Below are 22,002 nucleotides of genomic sequence, written 5' to 3'. Positions count from 1 at the left end.
CACCATAACGATAGTATTCGATAGATTGACGATTGGTCTCTATGGGATCGATATTCTTTTATATTACTTTGACGTTATTCGTGCACTTGCGAATCACAACGATCACCTTGCCAAGCAAGGGGGGATATCTCTGAATTCTCAGTGGACTGGCTACTTGAGCATCCACCAAACTTCATGAAGAGGGTGTGAGAGCCCTCTGAGAAGTCCAAGAAGGCGAAGAAAGCTAAGTTGGGTGAATCCTCTGGATAAAGACCCCCAGTTCCTTTGGTTAGCTCTCCAAGTAAGTTTGTATCTCTCCCTCCCTCTATCAAAATTAAACCAATTGCTTCTTCTCTTCCCCAAACAACCCCCATATACACCTCTGCCGAAACTCCTCTCTCAACCACTAGATCTTCTAACCCACCATCTATGAAATTCAACCTCGCCACCACAACATTACCTGTTTCAAGAGCAGAAATGCTAAATGAAACCACCTCACCATCATCATCACCATCTCCTCAATCTCTACCTTACTACGAACTCTCCTCTGATACTGAACCATCTGACCCTCCATCCCCCAATCTGGCTCAGCTCCAATCCTGTGCTCTAGCCTCTCAAAATCCATCACGTCTTGAACCTGAACCTGAAGTCACTTCCCCACCTTCGGAACATCCAAATCCAACCACATCTGAACCACAACCATCTGAACCAACCCAATCTGAACCACAACCATCTGAACCAACCCACTCTGAACCACAACCATCTGAACCAACCCACTCTGAACCACAACCATCTGACCAACCCACTTTGAACCACAACCATTTGAACCAACCCACTTTGACATACCACCACCCATCACTTCCGCTGACCCAACAACTCTCACACTTAATCTAAATGCCCTCATCTCACCCTCCCCAGCCTCTGCCACTAAACAAGAAACTACCCTTCCTACCCTTGAAGAAGCAATCAAGATTTTTACAGAGTCTTCAGTTGAGAAGGTCAAGTCTCTGACCATCAACTCTGGTATCAGTGATGATCCCTCTACTATAAGGTTCCACTGGAACAGAGTGATAAGTTGGATGACCTCTGAAGCCTTCAAGCTGAAAGGCCTCTCTGAACAAGTCCACAACGACTTCATCAGAGACGCTGGGATCAGACTCCAAGAGCGCCTAGCCAGAGAAGCTGAGGAACGGGCAAGGAAGGAAGCTGAAGAGATAGCGCGTCAAGAAGAACTTCAGAGAATCAGAGAAGCTGAAGCAAAGGCTATTGTTGATGCTGCTGTTGTTGAGGCTGAGGCAAAAGCTAAAGCTGACGCTGAAGAAGCAGCTCGCATTGCTGAAGAAGCTGCTGCCAAAGCCAACGCTGATGAACTGACTCAGGGGGAGCACTTCAACTCTGGGTTCGTCCCTCTGGTATTGAAGACTCTCGAAGAACTGCAGAAAGAACAATAGATAGTTCGAGCCAGACTAGATCAACATGACTCTGTCAACGTTAACATTCAGAACATGCTGTCCCAGCTGCTCCAAAGGATGCCTCCGTCTCCAAACCCTTAGGCACCTAGGCTATTTGCTTGTTACTTTCTCTATTTTGTTGTTTGATCTTTGCCTTCTGCCTTCTGACATATGTGCTTATTTGTAAATGCCGTTTTATCTATATCAACTTTATTTTGCTATGTCTTTTTGATTCTGACAAAAAGGGGGAGAACTAAAACAGCTTTGATGAAAACATAACTAATTCCTCTCAAGCACTGCGAACATTTTCAATAAACTATTACTAAATCAATGACTCCATATATGCAGAAAAGTAGCTAAAAGTACCAAACCAAGGAAGGTCCGGTAAGAACTTCTGAGCTATCCAAAGATCTAACTCAGGGAGAGCCCACTGCTCTGTCTGATCTAAGAGTTTCTTTAAATGTTTCATCTTTACTCTGAATTGTTTTGTCATCATCAAAAAGGGGGAGATTGTAAGAATAAAGTTGGTTCTACAATATATCTCTAAGATTTTGATGATAACAAAGGATAAAACAAAAATTGTACTCTAACGAGATTTTTTCTTAGTGTGCAGGACTCTGACCATTTATGCAGGATTCTGACCATACATCAGATATAAAATTACATCAGATATAAAATATTCGATGATCAGACGCCACTCAGAAAGGATGCGTCCAAGAAGGTTTTGATTCTGATCAATGCAGATACCAGCGCAACATTAAGAAGTCAGAAGCTCCGATAAAAGACTACTAAATCCAGACTCTGATACTAAAGAAGTCTAGAGCATTGAGAAGCTCTTATGGGGTCATACATAATCATCCTCTGAAGATAAACTCTAATATATCAAGACTTTGACGTAGACTCACCAGTCCAGAACACGTAACCGAAAAGAATCTTAATATGGAAAGAAAGGGAATAATGAGGCGTGCAAAACTGTTTTAGAAAGAAGCAAGGAGAGTAATGACATTAATCATTCTTCAATGACCAAGATTCTGTCTTCACTCCAACGGTTCTTCACAACGACTATATAAAGAACGGAATATTTCACAAGAGAATACACCTGAGACACACAAGAAATCTCATTCATCCTCTCTCTTTTTCACGAGTTGCTGCTCTTACGTGAAAAGCTATTGCTCTTATAATTCTGTAATATTTGCTTTTTGTTAGAAGCACTTTACATTACAATTTACTCTTGCTTAAACTACTTCCTCAAGTGACTCTGCGCAGTCTGAATACTTGAGAGGGCTGAGAGATTACTCTCTTAAACATTTGGTTGTGTAATCTTTCAAGATTAGTGGATTAAGTCATTTTTGAAGGCAAAATCACCTTGACCGGGTGGACTGGAGTAGCTTTGAATTTCAAGCGAACCAGTATAAAATTATGTGTCATTTCCTTTTTATTCTAAGTGTGTTTGATTTCTTAAAAAGTTTTTATTTTCAAAACAATTCAAACCCTTTTTCTTGTTTTTCTCAACCTTCAGTTATCTTGTGTACCAATGTCTAAAATTAGCACTAATCTAAATTTAATCAAACGATTAAATGTTAACAAAAACTCTAAAGTGATTCTAATTGAAAATTATCCTAAAATTTATGGTTAATTTTTAAAATGAATCTAAGCGTTATTATTTTTTTGGAGGTATTTTTCATGTAAAGAAAATAAAATAAAATAAAAGAATAAGAGAAAAAAACTAAACAAACTATAAAAAAAGAAAGGAGATACGAAGGGTGTGAACTAGAATCAGGTATCTCTCCCTTAAACCAGTAGAAATCAAATTATGATGAATGTAGCTAAGGAGGTTGTGTAGGTTACTATTATGAATTTCATGAACTTCATAATTAAAGGATTATTTTTAGAAATAGTTACATGATAGAGTTTGTATGGTGGTGTTATAGATGTTTTAGCCCTGGGAAGTGTAAGACCCCAATTTTATCCCTAAGATCCCTCATGGCATCATAGCATTGCATTGCATAGCCTCAAGGATCTTTGAGCATCTTGGCTTCCTTTCCCTTTGGGTTGGGATCTCTTGTGAGTGGTTTGAGATCACCAGGCATGCTTGAATTGTATATCATTGCTTTCGTTGTTTTAATCACTAACCAAAATCACAAAAATATGTCATTAACATTTTGTTTTGTAGCTGAAGCAATCATCAGGTCAAGATCTTCAAGGAATTCCTTTGTGCATTGAGATGAGGTATTTTCTTGAGATGAGGATCACATGATATTATATGGAGCTTATATGAGCTAGAGTTTCATTTTGAAGCAATTTCCCCAAGTGGTAAAGGCTCAAGCTAATCAAAGCATGTCAAGGTCATCTGAAGACCAAAATAGTCAACTGTGCAGTCAACTGAGGGCTTTGAGGTGGGGAAATGAGTTGAGACACCCCAATCATGTTCAAACAAGGCCTATTCATCATGTTAAACATCTATCTTGAAGATTAAAAAGTCATGGCAAAAGTTTCCAAAAATGGAAAGTGACCTGTAATTTTAAGTTTCCAAAAATGGCAAGTTTCTGCTCCACATTCAACTTAACTTTTCAACATCAAAGAAGTTTCAAATGGATTTTTGGTGAACATGAAAGTTGAATATCTTTGTCTCCCCTTTCCAAAAAGTCCTATTTCATGATCATATGGTGAATGGTTGAGAAGTTATGGCCAAATGATCACAAAGTGTACATGGAATTTCAAGATGGCATAACTTTTGATACAAAACTCCAAATTGGTCCACTCTTTTTGCAAAATACTCCTTATGACCAAGACATTTCAAATCAAGCCTTGCCATGCATGAGAGAAGCTTGTATGCTCACTATTTCATTCATGTTCATTTTGGAGGGAAATTCCATAATTTGAATTTGGCTTATGGTACAAGCAAATTACCAATCCCATGTTAATCCTTGGTTGATTTTAAGTAAATTCAGACCCTTGCATGAGCATGTACACGTGGAACTTGGCCATGCTAAGCTCATTTGCATTTTTGCACTTCACTTCAATTCTCTCTAATCATGATTAACACAAGCCTAATTTGGATTTCAGTGTCATTAGCACACCATATATATACTAAACCCTAACCATAATTCACAAGAACAGAATTTCAGATCTAGAATTTTCCATTTCCGTCCAATTTTTCTCTCACTTTGAATTTCATTTTTCTTCACACAAACACCAAATCTCTTTGCATATTCATGATCCTGGTGTAATTCTGAGCAAGATCCATCCCTTACTTTGAGCAATTCAGTCCATAATCGTGCAGTTCAAGAACACTTTCATGGAAATGGATTTTTGAAATTCAACTAGATCCAGTTGGTTTCAGTGGATTCTTCTTGCACAAAGCTTCAACAGAAGCATAGAGGAGCAGATCTGGAACTTTGGAGAGCTTGATCACACGAATTCAGAGCACTGCAATTCCAAGTAGGTTGAAATCGATCATCTCTTTTTGCTGTTTTCTTGTTATAGAATTGTAGATCTCACTTAGCTGAGCATACTGATATGTTTAGATTTGAAAATGGATGAATAATGAGCTTGTATGTTGAACTTAAAGTTTTGTGCATGATTATGTTTTCATTCGATCCGTGCAATACATGTGGAATTAGGATGTATGAACATGATATTTGGATTCCTGGTGAAAAACTGAGTCGATTGATGTATGATTCATGAAATTCTGGAAAAAAATTGTTGAAGCTCCGCCGTGGAATTGGTCGGAGAAGACAATCGGAGAATAGCTCCGCCGTCTGGTTTTTGTTAGGGTTTATGTCCAGGTGTACGCCACATATATGCTTGCTTGTCTGAACCATTGGCTGATGTTCTTTTGACCAGGCCACGCGAGCTTTGACTCGCTGATGTGTGTTGCCATGTAATAAATGAAACGATGTGTTTCATTTGGCCTTGCTGGATGTTGATTGTGCTGCTTGCGTGCATTATTGATTGGTTCTCATTGCTTTGACTGATTGCGTGTGTGTGTTGACCGCCGATTGTGCATGCCACACATTTAAATGAAGCGCTGCGTTTTGCCTTTTGAATCTGAGCCGTGTGATTGCATTTCGCGCTTTATCCAATGGTCCTGATTAGTTCTGGCTTTATTCAAATATTATTTTCCCTCCATATTTCTTTTATTATTTCCATTTATTTTGCTCATCTTTGAAAAATCATTAAAAATAGGAAAATGTTCCAAATTAACTCCAATTTTTTTTTCATATTCTTGTTTTAATGTCTAGTTTTTTATAGGATTATTTTCATGAATTGTTTGTTTCTGGATTTTTATTTTGGAATTTTATATTGAACCTTGTGCTATTTTGATATGTTGAATTCAATGCTTTGTGGAATCTTCATCCTTGATCCAATTGATATGATTTTTTGTGTGCTTAATCTTCACTCATGATATGAGTGTTTGGTAATTGGTTTGGAATTTTTCTCATATGCTATCACTGTTTTTGACACATGAAGATATAATGTGAAAATTTGTGTCACATTTTGGACATTCAATTTGTGCATTTTTGTTCACCTATCATTTGAACTCTTCTGGATTTGATATTTTGCACATTGTATGTTCATAACATGAGAAAATTGCATAAAAAATTTCAAGGTCATTGCATGCATTTCTGTTTTGATTTGGATTTTCTAATTTGGATGTCCATTTTGTGCTCATTTGTTGGTCTTTGCATAACATGAACCATTTGATGCCTTTGCTTTTTGAATTGATGCCGGTCCTTTTGAGGACATTTTGTGACATATTTGAACTTGCGTTAGGCAAAAGATTGACTTCTGTTTTGATCATTTGGTTTGGTTTTGGACCTAGTCTTTGTACTAGTGTTTTGTACATGAACTAACCTTGACTTGTGTTTCAGGTTTGGACACTTAGCATTAATGGTTGAGTTGCTCACCTTTTGAGATGCAAATTGGATTGTGTTCTGACTTCTTTGTGTTTTGTAGGATTCTAAGTGATAGGCTTGAGCTCATTTGAGTGCTTGAGCATTGTTCATTGAGTTGTGCAACAGTTGGATGGTTTCACTGTTTGTTTTCTGATTGGTTGTCTGAGATATTAACTGTTTAGCTTTTGTACAGGTATATTAGTTGCTTGCTTTTAGCTCTTGCTTGAGCTTTGGATTATGGTTGATACACCACTTAGGTAGCTATTCTCTTACTTCATGTAGTCTGGAAGTCCTGTCACCTTTTTGGCAGGCATTTGGTTGGAAGTCCTCCTTAAGAGGCTATGTTTGTGTTTGTTTACAGATTGTGCCAAAGACCTCTAGATTAGGCAAGTGTTACTTGATAAGTCCTCCTAAGTGAAGAGGCAATTGACGGACAAAAGTGATTAGCAATCAATCCCTCGTTATTCAGTGAGTCGTTCATTATGCTCGCACTACGTGCTGATGCTTCTGAACATGTACCCAAGATCTTTGTCTAGTGTCTGTCAAGTGGAATAGGATCCCTCTTTCTGGATCCCCACGCTTTCTTTATCATGAGCTCACCCAGGCCAGGGTTAAGAGCATGAGGTCTTATCCTCATTTCCATTTTGATCAGCTTCACCCTAACTCTCAATGTTAGTGGTTAAGAGCTCACAAATTACCCATTACAGTTTGGCTTGTTTGTCGAGGTTGATATGACCCCTCTTGACTAAAGCCCACCCATTTGATTAAGACTCTTGTATGTATATAGTGTGTGATGCATTGTTTGCTTGATTGCTTTTGAGGTGTTTGCTTTTGATGATCATTTGTTGTGGTTGGGAGTTGGATGTAAGTCCATATATTGGCATTCTGTTTCCTGTTTGTTGTTAGGAGTTGGATGTAAGTCCATATATTGACATTTTGTTTCCTTTTTTTTTTGTGGATCTCTTATTGAGACTTGGTGTTTGCTTTTTCTTTATGCTTATTCCAAAGGAACTTACTTGGATCATCTATATGATCTCAAGAGAGGAACTCCTAATGTGGTTGCATTCCTTAACCCTCACCTTGTTGATTCCTTCATCTCTCCATCCTAACCCAAACCAAAACTTTTGTGTAAACATTTGACTTGTTTTCAACATTAGAAACCTAAGCCCTAGGCTTTTGATTTTCAAACTTTCTTTTCATAATACTCATTTTGAATTGAATCTTTAAGTCAACTTTGACAATTTTGTACATACTTCTAATTGGTTAATATAACCCACTCAAATGTTCTTTTGTGGTTCCTATGTCCACTTCTTAATCAAATTTTTCATAACCTTTAGCTATTAGGTTTGAGTTATCTTTGTGGTAGATATAATACTCACCTATGTCCTTAGTGATGGACAATAAGTCTTCCATGCTTATTATAGGGTTAACCCCTCACTAGCATGTTGAAGTTATCCTCACATGGTGGACTTGTGGTTTTTCAGGTTGAGTTTTCTCCCATTGATAACAAAAGACCTTAAGGCTTTTGGACCAATCAATCCACTCATTTGTTTTGAAATTTTTTACCTGAACTACGAGGTTTTGATCCTAATCTTTTCATAAGAGGGTACGTAGGCAATGGGTTTATCCATCCAAACACAAAATGTAAATAAACTTGTATATTCTTTTCTCATCTCTTCAATCATGTTTGCACAATTTTTTTTCATAAACAATAACCTTTTGTAACAAGTGTGAAAAGGGCTCCCTAGGAGTACCTAGGATGTTTTGGGTGCCTAACACCTTCCCATTACATAACCAACCCCCTTACCCAGATCTCTGTCTCTTTTACTAGTTTTGTTTGTAAAACTTTGTAGGTTTTTGTTCGGTTTCTAACCATTCCTTTGGATAAATAGAAGTGCGGTGGCGACTCGACTTTGTATGATTTACCTTGGATTTAGTCAATATCTCCAATGGTAACGAATACACCGCTACAGAAAAGTGGCGACTCTGCTGGGGAAAAAATCTCCCTGGTGGGTTTTGCCAACTTTTCACCCTTGTTGTATTATATTATTTATGACATATTTTTGTGCAATTTGGGATTACTGTATTGTTTGTAATGATTGAATTGTTTGATATATCAATTGCTTGTTTGCTTGGTGATCTTTGTGAGATGAGTTATATACCCGAACTCGAGTGCACTTAGGATAGGAGAATGGCATAGTCTTGTCGACTTGTGTGGAGTTATTCCTTAGCAAGTTGACTTGCGAGTCCATTCACTTGGTGGAGGTCATGTTGGGATCAATAATGTCACACAAGTAAGTTGTGGTTAGACATTACTCTTTCCAATATAGACCTTAGAAGCCAAGGACCTTAGTTTACCAAGCCCATCTTGGCCTATTTGTAGGACGTAGTGCGGAGGTCGTTCAAATGTAAGATTTGATACGATTGTTACGCGATACTACACTCATAAGAGTCTCTCTTGAGGATATTTTTAGAATACGAGTAGTCGTTTCTCCGATAATATCCGAAAGATGGGATGATGACTATGGGAACCTCTGGTAGAACATGTCCGGCAGGTTTAAACCCTAGTACACTCCCTTTGGGTTGTTCTTAACCGAGACTCCATGCTCGTGACTTGCAACAAACCCTTGATTCATGGTTGATCCGTTCATGTATCCTTAATATCAATGGAACTTGGGTGTTGATAAGGTGTAAACCATAATCCACCAAAATGGATGATTAATATTAAGGATAATATGATCCATCCCATGACCTTTGTTTGGTGTGCTTTGCTTGATCCTTGAGTGTGATTGTTGCATTCATGCATTAATTTGCATCCATATCATCAGATAAAAAAGAAAATTTTCACGGAACTTAAGGGGTTTATTTGCAAAATTTTCAGATATGGAAAGACAAAGAAGGAATACAAAGAAGTACAGTTTCAGACAACCCGATCTGAAGGAGTTAAGGAATCTGACATCCTATGTACTAGATCCCTTGGGTTTCAAGGCTCATTTTGGGAAGCTTCTTCCTCTTCTGACTACTCAGGTGGATGAAGGATTGATGAGCGTATTGATGCAGTTTTATGATCCTCTGTATCGTTGCTTCTCTTTTCCGGACTTTCAGCTGTTGCCTACCCTTGAGGAGTATGCTTATCTGGTGGATATACCGATTCTGGATCATGTGTCGCTCAGTGGCTTGGAGAGTATTCCTACTTCTCAAGAGATAGCTGACCTGTTGCACATAGATGAATCTCTGATTGGTGCTCATATGACTACCAAAGGTGGAATTCAAGGTCTCCCTTCTGAGTTCCTCATTGCTCACGCTACTGTTTATGGGAAGGCCATGAGTGAGGATGCCTTTGAAGCCATATTTGTACTTCTCATCTATGGGTTGGTGTTGTTCCCCAACATCGACAAGTTTGTGGATGTGAACGTTATTAGGATCTTCTCTGCTCTTAATCCCGTTCCAACTCTGTTGGGTGATACCTATTTCTCTTTGCATATAAGGAATGCAAAGGGTGGTGGCGCTATTGTGTGTTGTTTGCCTCTGTTGTATAAGTGGTTTATTTCTCACTTACCTCAGACGTTTGCCTTCAAGGAGAACAAGGGATGTCTACGGTGGTCTACGAGGCTTATGTCTCTCACTAATGATGATATCTCTTTGTATAATCGTGTATATGATGGTGTGCAGATTATTGACTCTTGTGGTGAATTCTCCAATGTGCCTCTTCTTGGTACATGTGGTGGGATTAGCTACAACCCCGTGTTAGCACGTCGTCAGCTTGGGTTCCCCCTAAAGGATAAACCTAATAACATTATGTTAGAAGGTGTGTTCTTTTAGGAGGGTAAAGATCCCCAAGGCTTGAAGGGCAGAATGATTCGCGCTTGGCGCAAGGTCCATAAGAAAGGAAGGAAGGAGTCGGGTCCTAAGAATTGCATTGCTATGGAGCCTTATACTGCTTGGGTAAGGAAGAGAGCATCTGAGTATCTCATGCCTTACGATTATCCGAGACCTACACCTTTGGTTGTGGCTGGGCCTTCAACCCTCCCTAACCAAGGAGTAGAGGAGTTGAGAGATGAAGACCTATCATGTGCCTGGATCCGTGAAAGGGAAGAGTTGCTTTAGCAGATTAAGGAGAAAGATGCTATGATTGAGTTCCTCGAGCATCAGGTCATTGATGATCCTGATGATGCATGGACTTCTCTACTTCCTCAGTCTTCCAAGTTTTGGAAAATGAGGTATGACCGACTCGCCAAAGAGAAGGCGGATATGGAAGCAGCTTATGAGAGAGAGGTGAAGAGGCTTCGTGCAGCTTATCTTCCTGTGTCCCGAGTTTCTAGGGATCCATAGGATGATTACTTTCCTTTTCTCTTGTAAATGATTGATAATGCTGTACTTCTTTTTCTTGATATATTTGATGAGATATTTCCATATGCGATAAAATGCTTAATATTTCCAAAATTTGCAAATAAAACCCTAAAGTTCCTTTGAAATAAAAACAAATCATATGCACAAGCATTGCATGCATCATATGCATAAGCAGGTGTTGTTCTCAGCTTCTGGTCTTGTGGTCTAACTCTGTGCTCTTCATTTATTTTGAAGACAAGCTGACTCACCGGTACTACACCAGAGCCAACTCTTCCAGATTGATGGATCATCTAGAGCAAGAGAACCGTGAACTCAAAGAGGAAGTCGCCAGACTGAGTGCTTTAATGGAATCGTTCCTGGATGCCCAGAGCTAGTCTTCTCCAACACCTTCAACTCCTCCCCAGAGGACAGTCATCTCTGAGATTGTTTCCTCAACTGTGCCTATTGCCAGTGCACATTTTGCAACAGCCATGCCATCCGGGTTTCCGTGGGGGATGCCTCCCAACTTTATGCCTGAGATTCCTGCTCCGACTTTTGCTTCTATGCCGGCATCTAGCCCGGTCCTTGCTGTTCCTCTTCCTGTCGTGCATACCATGCCCAGGGTAGACGACACCATCTATCATTCTGAGTCGTCTGAGGGCCCAGATGTTCATGAGAAGATGGATGCTACGAATGATCAATTTCTTGAGCTCCGCAAGGAATTGAAAAATCTTAGAGGAAAGGATTTGTTTGGAAAGTCTGCTGCCGAGTTATGTTTGGTTCCCGGTGTGAAAATTCCTGTGAAATTCAAGGTCCCTGACTTTGAGAAATACAAAGGGAACACTTGCCCTCTCAGCCACCTGGTCATGTATGCCAGGAAGATGTCAACTCAAACAGATAATGATCAGTTGCTCATCCATTACTTTCAGGACAGTCTGTCCGGTGTCGCACTGCATTGGTATATGAGTTTGGACAGTGCAAACATCCGATCCTTCAATGATCTTGGCGAAGCCTTCGTCAAGCAGTACAAGTATAATGTGGATATGGCTCCCGATCAGGATCAGTTGCGGGCCATGTCCCAGAAGGACAAAGAAACGTTCAAAGAGTACGCCCAGAGGTGGCGAGAGTTGGAAGCTCAGATTGTGCCTCCTCTAGAAGAGAAAGAAATGACCAAGATCTTTCTGAAGACCTTGAGTTCATTCTATTATGAGCGGATGATTGCTAGCGCTCCTTCTGACTTCACCGAGATGGTGAATATGGGGATGCGTCTAGAAGAAGGGGTTAGAGAAGGACGTCTGACCAAGGAAGAAGGCTCTTCTGCCAAACGATATGGGGCGTTTGCGAAGAAGAAAGATGGAGAGGCACATGCTGTGACCTCTCATGTGAAATCCAGAAGACCCTCTGTGAGGAGGGAGACTGTGCGTCTAGCCGATAATCAGCATCAGGTGGCTCATATAGCACCTGTTTTCAGAGATAACCAACAATATCAGCAGCGTAGCAATAATCAGCCATCACTCAGCAGTATCAGCAGCAACAGCATCGTCCGCAACAGCAGGCCTACCAGCCTCGCAACAGTAATCAAGCTAGCACGAGTTATGAGAGGAAGAAGATCACTTTTGATCCGATTCCGATGACATACGCAGAACTGTATCCCTCTTTGATAGAGAGGAAATTGATTACTCCGAGAGACCCGCCAGCTATACCTGCTAACCCTCAATGGTGGTATAAGCCTGATATGCATTGTGTCTACCACTCTGGTGCTCCCGACCATGATGTGGAGAATTGCTTTCCGCTGAAGACTAAGGTTCAAGACCTTATGAGGTGTGGCATTTTGTGCTTTGAGGACGTAGGTCCTAATGTTAAGAAGAACCCACTGCCCGAGCATGGGAAATCTGTCAACATGGTCCAGGGTTGCCCTAGCAAGTACAAGGTCAAATATGTTAACCATATTCGACAATCATTGGTCGAGTTGCATCGCTTGCTGTGTGAGTACAGTCACTACGAACACGATCATGATAAATGCCGAATCTGTCCTGTTAATCGATTGGGTTGTCGCCAGGTGCGCAAAGATCTTCAGGAGATGTTGGACGAAGGAGTCATTTGAAGGAGAATTTGCGACCCAAAGCGCAGCGGAAATTAAAATTTCTCCTTTAGAGATCCTTACGAATGGTCATGATCAGTGATAGAATATTTACCTCTTGTGACGGTTGAAACCTTTGGTGCAGATCTCTTGTGACGATCAAAACCTTTGATGCAAATCCACGAAGCGATCACGAACGTTGAACGATGACAACGTCTCTACTCAGTCCACACGAACGGGTTCCTTCAATCTCAGTGCTAGCTGGTACGAATGAGGGCTTTGAGTGAGAGAGAGAGAGTGAAAACGAAAATAATGCAACCGCAAAATTTTTGCTTCTGCACAAGGGTTCTATTTATAGAACCACTTGTGTGGGCTTCAAGCTAAAAGCCCACTTAAGTGTATTTTGGCCCATATCTTATAACATGCCCAAAATCACTTAAGCCCATGGTACCTTACCATATTTCGCATTCTACTCAAGTACACCGTACCTTACGATGTTCTATAATTCACTTAAGGGCACCGTACCTTACGGTATTCCTTAGTTACCCTATCTCTCATCAATCCGTCCTTTGTGTGTGACCCTGTAGGTTTTTGTGACGTTGGCAATTATATTAAATCACGCATTTAACATAATAAATAGTGAGCGGTATCTAGCAACACATCACTGCTACCCAAGACACGAAAATGTCAAGTGATCTGACAATTCCTTTTGTGATAATACTTATGTGTATAATTACCCTTTTGCCCTTATGTCTATATTGAACACAAGGTATAGACCGTGTCATCCTTGTCCAGTTCAATATTGGGCCCATAGACATTTATCCTGTTACGCAGGATGGGCAAATTCCATCTAGGACACTCATGTCCCTTAGCATGCTTTGTGGAGTACCCATCAACTGTCTTTATGGTTATCCAGTTACGGACAACGTTGGATCGGCAATAAAGCACTCGACTCCACATCTAGGATCCATAGTGGTTTCAGGTCGAAGAGTGGAACACACTATTATCACCATGAGAATAACTTATGACACCTTGCATAACTTTCTATATAGTATTCTCATAGCGGGTCAATCCGGTATAAATATTACTCCTAATATTCATACCTATGTTTAAGACTTGATAACTCTTTATCCATGATCCATGAGATATGATCATCAGTCTACAAACATAATAGTCTTAATGCTTTAATGTTATCCCACTTCACACTAAAGCTCGACTACGGATACTTTAGGAATAGTGTCCTTATGTTTAATGTGTTCTCATGATTAAGTCACACTTAATACATTAAACGGACTATCTATTCCAGGGACTTTATTAATCAACCATAATAAAGAGAATGCCTTTTATTATTCGATACAAGTACCAAAATGTATTGGCCTCTAGGGCTTACACCAACAATCTCCCACTAGCACTAGAGCCAATCAGACATACCCCGTATGCCCATTGATCTAGTATGGCCATCATGCTTCTGCTGCGCAAGAGGCTTTGTCAGTGGGTCAACTATATTGTCAAGTGTAGGTACTTTACATATTTTCACATCTCCTCTATCTATTATCTCTCGAATGAGATGATAACGCCTAAGTATGTGTTTGGATCGTTGGTGAGATCTAGGCTCCTTGGCTTGTGCGATAGCACCATTGTTATCACAGTAGAGACCAATGGGATCCACAATGCTAGGAACTATGTCAAGTTCACTAATGAACTTTTTGATCCAAACAGCTTCCTTTGCTGCACTTGAGGCAGCAATATACTCGGCCTCGGTTGTAGAATCAGCAACTGTATCTTGCTTTGAACTTTTCAAGCTCACAGCGCCACCATTTCAGCAAAACACATAACCATTGGAATCATTCATATTAAAGCGTCTCAGCACCTTGTCTATGTACTCTGACTTAGGCCAAGCATTTTATGATCTATCTCTATAGATTCTGATTCCTAATATATAGGCTGCTTCACCTAGGTCCTTCATAGATAAGCATTTCCCCACCCAAGACTTTGCTTGTTGCAGGGTAGGGATATCGTTTCCAATAAGTAATATGTCATCTACATATAATACCAGGAATACGATCATGCTCCCACTAACCTTCTTGTAGACACAAGGCTCATCTTCGTTCTTGATGAATCCATATTGTTTTACTATTTCATCAAAACGAAGATTCCAGCTTCTGGAAGCTTGCTTCAATCCATAGATTGATCTTTGTAACTTACATATCTTTTGGGCTTCCTCTGGTATGTCAAATCCTTCAGGCTGTGTCATGTACACATCCTCAAGAAGATTCCCATTAAGGAAAGCAGTTTTGACATCCATCTGCCATATTTCATAATCATGATATGCAGCGATAGCAAGTAAAATCCGAACAGATTTAAGCATTGCAACTGGTGAAAAGGTTTCATCATAGTCAATCCCATGAATTTGTTTATATCCTTTTGCAACCAGTCTTGCCTTATAGGTATGTACCTTACCATCCATGTCAGTCTTCTTTTTGAAGACCCACTTGCATCCTATAGGGTTAACTCCTACAGGAGGCTCTACCAAGGTCCAAACTTGGTTTGTGTACATGGAATCCATTTCAGATTTCATGGCTTCTAGCCACTTCTCAGACTCGGGACCAGTTATGGCCTCTTGGTAGGTCACAGGCTCATCTTGATCCATGAGTAATACATCACCTTGATCAGTTATGAGATATCCATATCTCTCAGGTAGTTGACGTATCCTGCTTGACCTACGCTGGTTTTGTTCTACTTGAGCAGGTTGCTCTTCCACAACTTCTTGTGTTTCCTGCTCTAATTCCTCCATAGGTGTATCTATGCTTTGTGATTCTTGAATTTCTTCAAGGTCTACTTTCCTCCCACTGGTTCCTTTGGAAATAAAATCCTTTTCTAGGAAAACTCCAGTTCGAGCGACAAACACTTTGCCCTCAGAAGGATTGTAGAAGTAATACCCTCTTGTTTCTTTAGGATACCCCACAAATAAGCATTTGTCAGATTTGGGCTCAAGCTTAGTTGAAATTTGTCGTTTCACATAAACCTCGCAACCCCAAATCTTTATGTAAGACATATGTGGTTTCTTACCATTCCATATCTCATATGGTGTCTTCTCAACCTTTTGGATGGAACATGGTTAAGTGTGTAAGCTGCTGTCAATGTCCCAAAAGGAGTATGGAAGATCGGCGTGACTCATCATGGATCGGACCATGTCTAACAGGGTTCGATTTCTTCTCTCAGATACACCATTCCATTGGGGTGTTCCAGGAGGAGTAAGTTGGGATAGGATCCCACACTCTTTCAGATGGATCAAACTCTAGGCTTAAATACTCACCACCTCGATCTGATCGAAGAGTTTTAATATTCTTACCTAGTCGGTTTTAACTCGTTAGGTTTCACCCTTTTAGTATTAATGTTATTAATAGGCATTTCGAGATCAAGGACATACAGTCCATTGCTCATTTGTGCAGTAGCATAGAATATATCATTCAAATAAATTGAGCAACAATTGTTCTTTATTATAAATGAAAAACCAAACTTGTCCAAACAAGAAATGGAAATAATATTCCTGCTAATTGCAGGTACATAATAACAGTTCTCTAACTGAATTATAAAACCACTAGGTAAAGTCAATACATAAGATCCTACGGCTAAAGTAGCAACCTTTGCTCCATTGCCAACTCGTAGGTCAACTTCACCTTTTGCCAAATCTCTACTCCTTCTCAGCCCCTGCACATATGTACAAATGTGAGAACCGCATCCAGTATCTAATACCCATGATGCAGAAGTAGATAAATTTATTTAATAACAAAAATACCTGAAGTTGAAGTCTCTACTCCATTCTTCTTATCTTCCAGGTACTTTGGACAGTTCCTCTTCCAGTGTCCAGTCTTACCGCAATGGAAGCAGGTGCCTTCTTTTGCTATGCCTCCACTAGGCTTTAAAGCAGCAACGGTGGGTTTGGGTTTGGCAACTTCCTTGCCCTTCCCTTTATCACCATGCTTAGTGGGCCTTTTGTTCTGTCTCTTTCCATTTCCGATCATCAGAATGGACTTCCCTTTTGACTTCAGATTCTGCTCGGCAGTTCTTAACATGGCGAGCAGTTCAGGAAGAGATTTGTCCATATCAATCATATTGAAATTTAGGACAAATTGACTGAAACTATCTGGCAACGATTGCAAGATCAAATCAGTTGCAAGTTCCTTTTCGAGGGGAAAACCCAATCTCTCAAGGTTTTCCACATACCCAATCATCTTAAGTACATGGGGACCTACAGGGGCTCCCTCAGCTAACTTGCTTTGAAAACGGGCTTTTGAAACTTCAAACCTCTCATGCCTTGCTTGCTCTTGATAGAGCAATTTCAGGTGTTCGATCATATCGAATGCTGACATGTTCTCATGTTGCTTTTGCAATTCTGAGTTCATGGTAGCCAACATGAGACAAGCAGTTTCATTGGCATCATCGACATGCTTCTTATAAGCATCTCTTTCTGCCTTAGGTGCAGAACTAGGAGGTTCCTCTTCAGGAACAGGTGTCTCCAAGACATACAGCTTTTTATCATGTTTGAGGACAATCCTCAGATTTCGGTGCCAATCCAGGAAATTTGTCCCAGACAATTTTTCCTTGTCAAGGATTGATCGCAAGATGTTGTTAGAGGTGTTTGCTGTCATGGTTATCTACATAAGGATTAAGAAAATATAAGTATCATTGACATATTTAATTAGGCCTTTAATCAAATATGCTCCCACTATTTTACTCAAAACAAATGACCCTCATCATTTGATTCGGAAAATCCCGTTGGAAGATTTTCTAGTGGGTCGAGATCCATATTTCACTTCGTTCTAAGTCCGCGTAGGCGGATTACACAAAACTAGGTTATTTAGGTAGGAACTCCTTCCAATTGTATCTTATACAACTCTTGAATATTTCAGTTGGGTGAATAACTCCTTATTCCAATCCATCATATGGATTATTCCCAACTCTTGCTTCTAAACATATATAAGAAAATTATAATCAAGTTTGACTCATCGTTTTAGCAGTTGGATATTACAATTATCCCATCGCACCTTAACTAATACAAAACATGCACCTCGCGTAGGCGAAACCTACATATCCGATACCAGTCTTGATGAGTGCTAAAACTTGGAAAGCAAACACATATAATATTATTATAATTTGTTTAGTTAAGTTTGACCCATTGTTTTAACAGTTGGATATTACAATTATCCCATCGCACCTTACTAATATAGAACATGCACCTCGCTTTGGCGAAACCTACATTATCCGATACTAGTCTTGATGAGTGCTAAAACTTGGAAAGCATAAACTTAATATTTTAGTTTGAGGGAATTGCAATTGTTATGATCTCACCGGCTTGTTTATCATATAAATCGTCTCTCACATGCATCAACATACATACACATGCATCAACATACATACACAATGAAACAGTTATGGCCCCTAGCGCAATTGTTCTCCCAAGCCAATGAGAGAACCTAAGCTAACCTAATAACGATCTAAGCTTCTCCAAGCAAGATCTTCAAGGTTGTCCTCCTTTAGTATTGAATTCTTCTCTAAGCTTCTCCAAGCAAGATCTTCAAGGTTGTCCTCCTTTGATCTTGAATTCTTCTCTTTCTTCATAACATTGTCTTCTTCTCTTTCTTCACAGTATTACATTCCAGAAGAAACTCGTTTTACATACGAGGGTTTGAGATGAGAAAAGAAGTTACATTAAGAGATCAAAAGGAGAGGCACGACACGCAGGTCGTATTTAAAAAAAAACCCAAAACAAAGTAAAGAAAGACTAAGGCCATAACTGATCACCACAAGGCAATAATAATAAACACATTGTTATTATTAAATTTTAATTCCTTTAATTAATTAAAACCAAATTAAATTTCGGCGACCGATCACACTACGCAGAGTTAGCCGGGGGTTCCGCTGACCGATCAGCGGACGGGGTCAAGGGGCAGCGCCCTTGCGGGGTTGGAGGGGCATTGTTTTTGCATCCACACAACTCTTGCGCAGGCACAAAACAGAAACCCCAAAATTTTGACTCTGGGAGTGTGACGACCGTCACAGGCGTGTGACGACCGTCACAGGCAATGTGAGTGTGACGAGCGTCACAGGGTTGTTACGACCGTCACAGGTCAAAACAGAAATGCCTAAAATTCTGTGAGTCTGTTACGACCGTCACAGGTCAATCTATGGGTCTGTTACGAACGTCACGCGTCTTGTTACGACCGTTACGCATCCAGTTTGTTACGCTTGTTATGCTCGTCACACGAGCTTCACGCGGCCAATTAACAAACTTTGAAACAGTCAACACACGTGTTCCAAAAACCCTAAATTGACAACTCCTTGACGGCACAACCCTTGCGCCGTCACCAACCCTAATGCGCCAATTTCAGACCGTCAAACACACCTCGATTGTTGATTCAGTATGATTGATCAACATGTCATTGCTTCACCATACTAATGTCGGATTCCGAAGCAAATGACCATTGATCGCTCAAAGGAAAACAATCATTTAGTGTTCGAATGAATGAAATAGAAACAGTATATCACATATACTGTACTTTGCATTAGGATTACTTATATCATATATAAGTTGATCGGTCTCAATTGCGTAACCTATGGACGATCGATGTATCGCTGCTTCACCATACTAATGTCGGATTCCGAAGCATAGTCAACATCAATCATCCAACTCGTACACTCATGATGCCAAATTTAATTACCCGTTTAATTAATTGATTCATTCTGTCTTTTAATCATATTAATACAGAAATTAAACACCTATCCGATTCATGGTTTCGTAAGTGGCTCTGATACCACTGAAGGAGAATTTGCGACCCAAAGCGCAGCGGAAATTAAAATTTCTCCTTTAGAGATCCTTACGAATGGTCATGATCAGTGATAGAATATTTACCTCTTGTGACGGTTGAAACCTTTGGTGCAGATCTCTTGTGACGATCAAAACCTTTGATGCAAATCCACGAAGCGATCACGAACGTTGAACGATGACAACGTCTCTACTCAGTCCACACGAACGGGTTCCTTCAATCTCAGTGCTAGCTGGTACGAATGAGGGCTTTGAGTGAGAGAGAGAGAGTGAAAACGAAAATAATGCAACCGCAAAATTTTTGCTTCTGCACAAGGGTTCTATTTATAGAACCACTTGTGTGGGCTTCAAGCTAAAAGCCCACTTAAGTGTATTTTGGCCCATATCTTATAACATGCCCAAAATCACTTAAGCCCATGGTACCTTACCATATTTCGCATTCTACTCAAGTACACCGTACCTTACGATGTTCTATAATTCACTTAAGGGCACCGTACCTTACGGTATTCCTTAGTTACCCTATCTCTCATCAATCCGTCCTTTGTGTGTGACCCTGTAGGTTTTCGTGACGTTGGCAATTATATTAAATCACGCATTTAACATAATAAACAGTGAGCGGTATCTAGCAACACATCACTGCTACCCAAGACACGAAAATGTCAAGTGATCTGACAATTCCTTTTGTGATAATACTTATGTGTATAATTACCCTTTTGCCCTTATGTCTATATTGAACACAAGGTATAGACCGTGTCATCCTTGTCCAGTTCAATATTGGGCCCATAGACATTTATCCTGTTACGCAGGATGGGCAAATTCCATCTAGGACACTCATGTCCCTTAGCATGCTTTGTGGAGTACCCATCAACTGTCTTTATGGTTATCCAGTTACGGACAACGTTGGATCAGCAATAAAGCACTCGACTCCACATCTAGGATCCATAGTGGTTTCAGGTCGAAGAGTGGAACACACTATTATCACCATGAGAATAACTTATGACACCTTGCATAACTTTCTATATAGTATTCTCATAGCGGGTCAATCCGGTATAAATATTACTCCTAATATTCATACCTATGTTTAAGACTTGATAACTCTTTATCCATGATCCATGAGATATGATCATCAGTCTACAAACATAATAGTCTTAATGCTTTAATGTTATCCCACTTCACACTAAAGCTCGACTACGGATACTTTAGGAATAGTGTCCTTATGTTTAATGTGTTCTCATGATTAAGTCACACTTAATACATTAAACGGACTATCTATTCCAGGGACTTTATTAATCAACCATAATAAAGAGAATGCCTTTTAATATTCGATACAAGTACCAAAATGTATTGGCCTCTAGGGCTTACACCAACATCATTGAGATCCTTTAGAACAGGAATGTTGATGAAGATGAACCTGAGGTCAATGTGATTTCCCCGGTGTTTCGGATCCCCGATCCTATTGTCATTAAATATGATGGTAGCAAGCAGAAGGTTTCTCCTTCCCTGATTATCAAGCCTGTCGGTCCTGTGCCTTATTCTTCTAAAAAGGCAATTCCCTTCCGATACAATGTTGTTGTTGTAGGAGATGGGAAAGAGGTGACTTTGTCGTCCTCCTCTGTTGTGAATATTTCTGATGTGAGCGGGTTGACCCGTAGTGGTCGTGTGTTCTCTGCACCCCCGAAGCCTCAGGCTATTGCTGATTTTGTTGAACGCCCGATTGGGAATGCAGTGAATGCTCCGAATCCGGCACCCGTTGTTAAACCCTCCTCTGTACTGAAGACTCCTGCTTCTGTTGGCCCTAGTGGCATTTTGAAAGAAGACTGTGATGAGATGTTGAAGCTCATCAAGAAGAGTGAGTACAGTGTTGTAGACCAGCTTCTACAAACGCCATCCAAGATTTCTGTGCTTTCATTACTTTTGAATTCAGAACCGCATAGAGAGGCTCTGCAGAAAGTTTTGGATGTGGCATATGTTGATCACGATGTCACTATAGAAAAGTTTGATAGCATTGTTGCAAACATTACTGCTTGTAACAATTTGAGTTTCTGTGACTCTGATCTCCCTGAGGAGGGAAGAGACCACAACTTGGCTTTACACATTTCTATGAATTGCAAAGACGACGCCATGTCCAATGTGCTGGTGGACACTGGGTCATCCCTGAATGTATTTCCAAAATCCACTCTCGCAAGATTGTCATTTCAAGGGCCTCCCATGAGGCAGAGTGGAGTTGTTGTGAAAGCTTTCGATGGGTCGCATAAGACTGTGATTGGGGAAGTTGATCTCCCAATCAAGATTGGACCAAGCGATTTCCAGATTACCTTTCAGGTTATGGATATTCATCCATCGTATAGCTGTCTCCTTGGTAGACCATGGATTCACGAGGCTGGTGCCGTGACATCCACCCTACACCAGAAGCTGAAATTCGTGAAGAATAAGAAACTG

General features: G+C 40.2%; 1 protein-coding gene across 1 annotated transcript; it reads left to right on the top strand.

The window, feature by feature from the left end:
* The first annotated feature begins 408 nt into the window (after positions 1-408).
* Positions 409-873, top strand: LOC127096244 (uncharacterized). Its single transcript, XM_051034836.1, has one exon. It carries the CDS (start codon positions 409-411, stop codon positions 871-873), a length of 465 nt encoding a protein of 154 aa, XP_050890793.1.
* Positions 874-22,002: the final 21,129 nt, after the last annotated feature.

Source organism: Lathyrus oleraceus, chromosome 6 (genome assembly GCF_024323335.1).
Source record: "Lathyrus oleraceus cultivar Zhongwan6 chromosome 6, CAAS_Psat_ZW6_1.0, whole genome shotgun sequence".
Lineage (NCBI taxonomy): Eukaryota > Viridiplantae > Streptophyta > Magnoliopsida > Fabales > Fabaceae > Lathyrus > Lathyrus oleraceus.
Note: the sequence above shows the minus strand (reverse complement) of the source record. Positions and strands in the feature narration are given on the sequence as shown.

What these genes read in the sequence shown, in the direction of transcription:
- LOC127096244 (XM_051034836.1), top strand. Translation starts at nt 409, where the DNA reads ATGAAATTCAACCTCGCCACCACAACATTACCTGTTTCAAGAGCAGAA.